The 9,415-nt window shown below is 40.7% G+C and overlaps 1 protein-coding gene across 1 annotated transcript; it reads right to left on the bottom strand.

Annotated features, from left to right (window-relative positions):
- Positions 1-6,724: 6,724 nt before the first annotated feature.
- On the bottom strand, positions 6,725-7,844 carry LOC143987498 (olfactory receptor 6Q1-like). Its single transcript, XM_077486262.1, has 2 exons — positions 7,817-7,844; positions 6,725-7,770 (listed from the first exon to the last, which is right to left on the bottom strand). Exons 1-2 carry the CDS (start codon positions 7,842-7,844, stop codon positions 7,193-7,195), a joined length of 606 nt encoding a protein of 201 aa, XP_077342388.1. The 3' UTR covers positions 6,725-7,192.
- Positions 7,845-9,415: the final 1,571 nt, after the last annotated feature.

Here is a 9,415-nt window from a genome sequence, read left to right as displayed (position 1 = left end):
GAAAAACCCATATAGAAAGTATATATACATACATACATACATACATACACACATCTCATATACAGTATCTTCCAAAAGTGAGTACACTCCTCACATTTTTGTAAATATGTTATTATCTTTTTTCATGTGACAACACTGAAGAAATTACACTTTGCTATAATGTAAAGTAGTGAGTGTACAGCTTGTATAACAGTGTAAATTTGCTGTCCCCTCAACAAAAACTCAACACAGCCATTAATGTCTAAACCGCTGGCATCAAAAGTGAGTACACCCCTAAGTGAAAATGTCCAAATTGGACCCAATTAGCCATTTTACCTTCCCGGTGTTATGTGGTTCGTTAGTGTTACAAGGTCTCAGGTCTGAATGGGAAGTAGGTGTGTTACATTTGGGGTTATCGCTCTCATTCTCTCATACTGGTCACTGGAAGTTCAACATGGCACCTCATGGCAAAGAACTCTCTGAGGATCTGAAAAAAAGAATTGTTGCTCTATATAAAGATGGTCTAGGCTATAGGAAGAATGGTGGGGGTGCCATGGTCTGGGGCTACATGAGTGCTGCTGGCACTGGGGAGCTACAGTTCATTGAGGGAACTATAAATGCCAACATGTACTGTGACATACTGAAGCAAAGCATAATCCCCTCCCTTCAGAGACTAAGGCCCCATCCACACATGATTGATGATTGATGATCGCGATTTTACCGCAGCGATTTTACTGCAATTTTTGCAGCGTTTTTTTACTCTGTTTTGCCACGATTTTGTGCAGGGCAAAGGGTTACCAATGTAAAAAGAAGAAAAACACCCAAATCTGCCCGATCTGAGTGACAAGAAAGGGTCCAGAACTTGTCTGAGCTTCAGGCGTTCGGCTTCAGGCGACATGGAGTAGAGATGTGAACCATCTCCATTGAGAATAATAGATTTTTTCCCCTCCAGCATTTTGTAGCTTCAGGCTTCAAGCTACAAAACGCTTAGGTGTGAATGGGGCCTAGCCACAGGCCAGTATTCCAACATGATAATGACCCCCAGCACATCTCTAAGATGACCACTGCCTTGCTAAAGAAGCTGAGGGTAAAGGTGATGGATTGGCCAAGCATGTCTCCAGACCTAAACCCTATTGAGCATCTATGGGCCATCATCAAATGGAAGGTGGAGGAGCGCAAGGTCTCTAACATCCACCAGCTTCGTGATGTTGTCAAAGAGGAGTGGAAAAGGACACCAGTGGCAACCTGTGAAGCTCTGATGAACTCCATGCCCAAGAGGGTTAAGGCAGTGCTGGAAAATAGCAGTGACCACACAATATATTGACACATTAGGCCTAATTTTGACATTTTCACTTAAGGGTGTACTCACCTTTGTTGCCAGAGGTTTAACCCCTCATAATGAGCACATCACAGGAATGGTGAGAGCCCCTCATAATGCGCACAGCAGGGGTACAGCCCCAGGAGGAAGTCAGCACAGCACAGGAATGGTGGGAGCCCCTCATAATGAGCACAGCAGGGGTAAAAACCCAGGAAGTCAGCACAGCACAGGGATGGTGGCAGTGCCTCATAATGAGCACAGCAGGGGTACAAACTCAGGAAGTCAGCACAGCACAGGGATGGTGGGAGCCCCTCATAATGAACATAACAGGTGTACAGCCCCAGGAGGAAGTCAGCACAGCACAGGGATAGTGGGAGCCCCTCATAATGAGCATAATGAGTCAACGACTGCCATATTGAGAAAGGTACTTTTTTATTATTTTAGTTCATTATAATGAACGTTCGTAATTGTTGCGAAAAGTTAACGAACCTAATGAAAATTCGTATTTCATATGAATCCAAATTGGATTTCAGACACGAATTACGAATTACGAAATATGAATTAACGGCTTATACGAAACAGAATGGAACGAAACAAAACAAATTTATTGACGGCCCACATGTCTAATTGCTACCCATGATGTGGCTGCAGCATGGACATCTTGTAGCCCCACACCTAAAGTTTCCTTTAAAATGTAGCCATGTTACCGACTTGGTAATACTTCTATTAAAGAAACTGGGGGACAAGGAACAACCCAAGGTAGGGGCCCTGCGAGACACTATATTGATGCCTCCTTGTAGAATAGTGGCACAAATTTCATCTGCATATAGAATAGGGAGGTGTCTATTTACAATATCTCTTTAAACTCAGTACTATACAGGGTAGATAGAGTAATTTTATTCTGATGTCAGTCACCATCCTGTACCTTTCTCCTAATGAGGTCTGTCTGATCTTTACTCTTGGCAATGGCCAAATCCCAACTCACCATCCACCTCGGGTATCCCCTCTCCAGAATATGTTGGGATAGGGAGGCTACCTCATGTTCAAACTCCAGGTCATCCCTACAAATGACCATAATCATGCTGATATTTCTGTGTAATGATTAAGCGCACCTGAAGTGTGTGAAATGCTCCTACCATCTTTCTCTTCTTGTTAGCACTTGAGATGTTCCAATGAAGAATTTTGACCGATTGAGCAGTGAAGCTATTTCCACAAACAGTTTGCTGAAGAAAAGCACACTAAGGACTTGTCCTATGATCTGATGAGACCAAGATAAACCTATTTGGTTCATATGATGTAAACCGGATGAGGACTACAAAGACAAGGTTGTCTTGCCTAGAGTCAAGCATGGTTGTGGGAGTGTCATGGTCTGGGGCAGCATGAGTGCTGCTGGCACTGGAGAGTTCATTGAGGGAGCCATGAATGTTAACATGTACTGTGGCATACTGAAGCAGAGCACAACCCAATCCCTTCAGAGACTGGGCCGCAGGGCAATATACCAACATGATAACGACCCCAAACACACTTCCAAGACAACCACTGCCTTGTTAAAATAGCTGAGGGTAAAGGTGATGGACTGGCCAAGCATGTCTCTAGACCTAAACCATATTAAGCATCTGTGTGGAATTCTCACATGGAAGGTGGAGGAGAGCAAGGTCTCTAACATCCACCAGCTTCGTAAATGTTGTCATGGAGGAGTGGAAAAGGACTCCAGTGGCAACCTGTGAAGCTCTGGTGGTGAACTCCATGCCCAAGAGGGTTGAGGCAGTGCTGGAAAATAATGGGGGGACGGGTAGTTGCTTGCCACCCTCCCAAAAAAAACAAAAAAACACCAGCCACCACTAGTTGATCCTGAAAGAAATCCAGGAAATCCAGAGTTCTTGTAATTTTCTGTGCACTGTTTAGTAAGGCAGAGGGTAGGCCTGTTTAGTAAAATGGTGTCATTATTTACACAGGCGCACACATATACTCCTCCTCTGTAACTCACATCACACATACAGTGGGAGGGTGAGGGATAGTATTATGTCACACAGCAGGCAGGTGGGTTGATGGTCCCGCAGCACACAGCAGATGGAATTGGGAGACATTGAGGGCCTAAAACACACACAGGTGGGCTACATCATACACAAGTACCTTCCCCATCTGTGTGTGCTGCATTCCAGAACCAGCTGTAGTTTTGGCAGCGAGACTCTAGCTGGGAGCCCTTGTCATGCAATAGCTAGGCATGGCAGCAAAAAAGGACCATGCATCAACAGGGCATCCAGATGGGATTCCAGAGATGCAATCTAACCTTGCACGAATGGATGTGCTTACCATGGTCAGTTTGAAACGGAAACTCAGGGGAACTAGCAAAATCACCCGGATTTTGGAGAGTTACCTATTGGGCAGGCAGCAATAAAATACAGGCATACCCCACTTTTAAGGGGTTTATTTACTAAAGCTGAAAAGTGCATGCTCCCTTCTGCATGGAAATCAATGAACTTCCATGTTTTATTACAAAAGCTTAATTAAACAAGCTGGGGTTAGAAGCTGATTGGATTCTATGCAGAAGTGAGCCTGATTTTTCACTTTCCAGCTTTAGTAAATAAACCCCATTGTGTACTTAAAAGTGAGGTATGCCTGTAACTCTTAGCATATGTGTAGGGGTTACATTATCTTGGCACCTGGCTCCATTCTCAGAATTGGTAAGATGCTGGAATTGTACACTGTACTACAAAAGTGCCACAGTCAGCGTGCAGATACAAAACATTTCTAGCAGGTAAATATGAAAGTTTTTGGCAAAAGAGAATGGTAAATTTTCTTCTACCAAAATGCCCTCCCTTCTGGCAAATTTTTGTTTTTTAGAGTTAAAGTGATATTAAATTATAACATTGCAATAATAAACATGTCATACTTACCTGCTCTATGCAGTGGTTTTGCACAGAGCAGCCACAATCCTCCTCTTCTGGTGCCCTCCACCGTAGCTCCTAGCCTCTCTCTCTCCTGCCGAGTGCCTGCCGAGTGATTGATAGGAATTGGCTCCTGCTGCTGTCTCAGCCAATGAGAAGGGAGAATCCCCAGACAGCCAAGAGTCATGTGCTCGGTGCTGGAGGGAGGAAGATCAGAGATAAGTATAAGGGGGACGGGGAGTGCACAGAAAGGTTTTTACCTTTTATCTCCATGCATAGAATACATGAAGGTAAAAAACCTTGAGCCTTTAGAAACACTTAAACTTCTCTTTGATTATTTTTTATTTACTTATGTAGTATTATTGTTAAATGGGATGTATATTGTAGCATTTGTTTACCACGTTACCCACTAATCACTGTGAACCATTACCCCCCCCCCCCCTTTCCAAACACACACAACTGCTTTGTGTAAGCTCCAAGTAAGTCTGGATTTAGACAAGGTTGGTGCTTACACAGGGATAAAAACCCTAACCCCCATTCACTGTGACAATCCTTGGTCCTGATGATTGACTGCTTAGGCACTCAGTACTGCATCATGGTAGGAAATGCAACAAGTTGCAAGTTGGAAGGATTAGCAGTAAAGGAAGGTCACGTTATAAGGTAAAGCTGTTAGTTTTCCTTATAAGGACAAATGCCCTGTTAGCCCTTGTACACACGGTCGGAGATTCCGTGGAATGTTTCCGATCGGAGCGTTTTGTCGGATATTCCGACTGTGTGTGGTCTGCATCGGACTGTTTCCGTCGGAATATCCGTCGGACCAACTTTTCCAACTTGCCGGAAATATTTTCCGACAAAATGCTCCGATCGGACATACTCCGATCATGTGTAGCCTACTCCGACGGACAAGGTGCCACGCATGCTCAGATCTAATTCCTAGACCAAAGCTATTGGCTACTAGCCTGAACGTAGTCCCGTCATAACGAAATAACATCATCACGTTATGTACACTCGGATTTTCCGACAACTTTGTCCAACCGTGTGTATGCAACATCCCTTCTGGACCTCGTCCGGAATTAATCCGTCTGAATAAATCAGACGGATTTGGTCGTGGGAATCTCCGACCATGTGTACAAGGGCTTACACGGTTGGTCAGTGGAAAAGGCGTCCATGTTACATTGGTGGTCTGATGTCAAAGTGATCTCAAAAAGTATGTTCTTAGTGGGAGAATGAGTGTCTCCCCCATGTACTAAAAATATACCAGTCTGCATCTATCATCTTGGGGTTTTGGTGTTGTTACAGGCAGGGATGGATCCAGGCTGTACTAGACCCTAGAGGCCCATGTATCATGGCCTACATAATAGAGCTTCTGTTTACAGCAAATATAAATCAAAGTTGCAAGTTATATTATATGTATGCAATACTGTCTGAATTGCATTTCTGCAGTTACTGTGCAGTGTAGACCGCTGCAAAGCAATCTGCAATGTGTGTATATGTATTGGTACATGCATGTAAAGTTTTCATATCTTTTGTGCATTGGGGGTTATTTACGAAAGGCAAATCCACTTTGCACTGCAAGTGCAAGTGCTTGGAAGTGCAGTCGCTCTAAATCTAAAATGATTGGAAACTCTGCAGATTTTATCATTCAATCATGTGCAAGCTAAAATGCTGTTTTTTTTTTTGTTTTGTTTTTTAATATGTTTTTTATTGGAGAAAAAGGAACAGTACATAACAAAACGTTATATATACCATGGAAAAAGGTGTATATGGTACATATGACTAGTTATAATAGCAAGTACAACATTTTGAACAACCTTGGGAAGGATAACAATCAAACCCTTGTTACTAATCATCCTGATGACTATTATAAAGCAAGAGGAGGGTAAGTGGGTCTCGTTGTGTAGTAACTGAATATCTAATAGAGCAGCGGGTCAGTTGGACAACCCACGAGTAACTGATGAAAAAATATATGAGTTGTTACCATTGTTGAAGCAGTTACCTAAGGAAACCGGTATGGCATAATAATTTATGATAAGCTTAGATGTCAAAACGCTGTTTTTTATTATCCGTTCATGTCCCCCTCGGATCTACAGTGACTTTACTTCCAAGTGCAGTTTCAGTGCACTTTGAAGTGCACTCACTTGCAGTGCAAAGTGGATTTGCCTTTAGTAAATAACCCCCAGTGGTTGTAGGTGGAATTTCCAGTCTTTCAGCACTCTCAGTGCATTGAATTAATAAATGGTAAACAGGTATATTGGTACGTGTGTTTGATATTCTAGGGAGATCATTTTTGCAGTATTTTTATTTATTTTTTGCTGTGCTAATACTTTTTGGGGGCATTGCTGTAAAAGGCCACATAATATAAAGGTGAAATATAAATAAAATAACAGTAGAAATAGTAATAATAATACTACTGTATACGCTGCATGTCATCAAATGCCTGTGCTAACAGTAAAGGGTACTGTATATGTTTAGGCATACAGACATATTTTAGACAATTGTATGAATACAACAGTTTATTAACATTATGGATAAGGTCTTTTTCTGGTTAGTATTAATGTGTCATTGTGCACAAAGCCAGCTCCATAAAGACATAGTTTGATAAGCTTGTGTGAAAAAACCTTAGTGGCCTGCACAGATCCCTGATGCCATCTCTAATGATGACTGAAACACGATTTGAAATTGCAAGTCATCAAACATCAGTGCCTGATCTTACAAATGTTCTTCTGCCTAAATGGATACAATTTCCCACAGAAACACCTCAGAAGCTCACAAACACACTACAAAATCTTGTGGAAAGCCTTTGTGGAAGAGTGGAGGCTGTTAGAGGGAGGTCATTGTTGGCTGAAAAAGTGGGGGAGGAAAGAAACGTCATATTATTTTCCTGGTTTTAAAGTCCATCAAGCTCATATAGGTATGATGTTCAGCTGTCCACGTGCTTTTTGCCATGTAGTGCAGTACTATATATGGCAGACAGGTAATGGCAGTTTGCTTTTATCTTTAGGTTGGATCATTTAGGCTTTAAACCATCTTGTTTCCCTAACACTTTTTGTAGTGAAAGCTTTACATCATGATTTCTGAGTGTGTAAATAATTGGGTTAAACAGAGGGGTGATGACAGAATACAAAACAGACACAAGCTTGTTTAATGAAACACTAGAAGCTGGTGTGACCCGCATATAAGTGAAGCCCATGCTTCCATAATAGACACAAACTGCAACCAGATGAGAGGTACATGTAGAGAATGCTTTTTGCCGACCACCAGAAGAAGGCATCTTCAGGACAGTCCATGTGATGCAGATGTAAGAAATAAAGATGACTGACAATGAGCTTATAAGAACCAATACAGATACAATGAAGTCAACAAGTTCCTTAGTCTTAATATTCCCACAAGCCAACCTTAACAGTGGAGAAACATCACAAAAGTAATGGTCAACTTTATTGGGGCCACAAAAGTTCAGCTGAGTAAGGAAATAGACAGGAATAATTGGTGTAAAAAGTCCAGTTGACCAGGAAGAAATAAGAAGGCACCAGACAGATTTTTTTTGATGCAGGCTTGTAGAGGTTCCAGAAAAGTCCACTTTAAATACTGTAAAATAACACATTAAGAGAAATCTAGTATTTTAGAGGATTACAGATGGCTATGTAACGGTCATAAGCCATGGTGGCCAGAAGATAGCACTCAGTGGCTCCAAGAAAAGTAAAGAAGAACAGTTGAGTGACACATCCATTATATGATATTTCCTGATTTCCTGTGACCGTGTTATATAACAGATTGGGGAGTGTGACAGTGATATACCAGATCTCCAAGAAGGAAAGATTCCCCACAAATATATACATGGGCTTCCAAAGTTTGCTATCTTGTATAACCAGTAAAATAATGGCCAAGTTTTCTAAGACTGTGAACATAAAAATTAACAGAAATACAAAAAATATGGTCATCTGGCAGTATGAACAACCAGAAAACCCAGCCAGGAAAAATGAGCTTACTACTGATTTGTTTGACACCACAGACATTTTAAAAATAAAGTGTAGATGGGTCACATAGCATGAAATAAGGAGTCTTTTCTGCTAAATTATACCATGAATCAAAATTAGGTATTAAGCACATGAGAATTTTCCAAAAAGAAACCACATGCAGCAACAAGTGTGTAAATCTAGTTTTGTGAGATTTAGCAAAGACAGAACCAGACATATCATTTATTGTCATTTCATCACTAATTGACAGGATGCATGCAAGTCCCCCAGACCTTCAACTATTCTTATTGACATCAACATTTCTTTATAATTGGCTATTTTAGGGGAATGCAACTCAAAGCAACATTTATTTCTAAATAAAGGTTTTGAAATACAACATATTACTGAAGCAGGCCTAATATCAAGTATATGTTCTGCTTTCTCCTACCTGCAGCAGAATGATGACATCATCTCAGCCTAGGAAAGTCAATCACTAGAGCTCAAGGTATGCTTTTTAGGGAGCTATTTTTTTTTGTTTTTTACTGTTGCTATGTAATGTGACTTAACAGGATTTTTTTTGATGCAGGCTTGTAGAGGTTCCAGAAAAGTCCACTTTAAATACTGTAAAATAACACATTAAGAGAAATCTATAAGAAAACCATTGTATTAATTAGATATATTATATATATTTTTAGCTCATGAATTTGAACATTTGTAGAAGAAGTATATGGAATAAAATTGTACAACAGTGACAAAAGTGAGCACTTTAATTGGAACTGCAAGCCAGCAGGTACATATGTCTCTTCTGCAATAAAAATTCCTTATCTGCCCGCTCGCAAACATTTGACATGTGCAGCTCAGTGTACATTTTTGGCATGCGTTGCTACTGGGATGACTCTGCATGGGAGTTACATCATCTTGGACCAGACAATAAAGATGGCTGAAGATGGCAATTCTGCACTGTAAAAAATATTGTGCTGGGTCTACTCAAAAAAAAATAATTGAGGCAACTATTTGCATCAGCTTTTTAAGTACTGTCAACTAAACATATTTTTGTCTGCCTCATTAGACTTTTCAACTTTGTTGTTTTAAGTAAATCCAACAATTTTTTTTAAGTTTATAGACCATAGTGTTTTAAGTTAGGAATACATACCTTAACTTGTCTGGAACTATGGTTTTACGTAAAGCCAACAACATTTTTCCAGTTTATAGACCATAGGTTTAAGTAAAGTCAACTACATTTTTCCAGTTTATAGATCATAGGTGCAAGTAAAGCC

This window comes from Lithobates pipiens, unplaced genomic scaffold (assembly GCF_037356315.1).
Source record: "Lithobates pipiens isolate NorthernLeopardFrog02 unplaced genomic scaffold, aLitPip1_a1.2 Scaffold_1, whole genome shotgun sequence".
NCBI classification, from domain to species: Eukaryota; Metazoa; Chordata; class Amphibia; order Anura; family Ranidae; genus Lithobates; species Lithobates pipiens.
The sequence above is the reverse complement of the archived record's forward strand: the minus strand, read 5'-3'. Positions and strand labels throughout refer to the sequence as shown.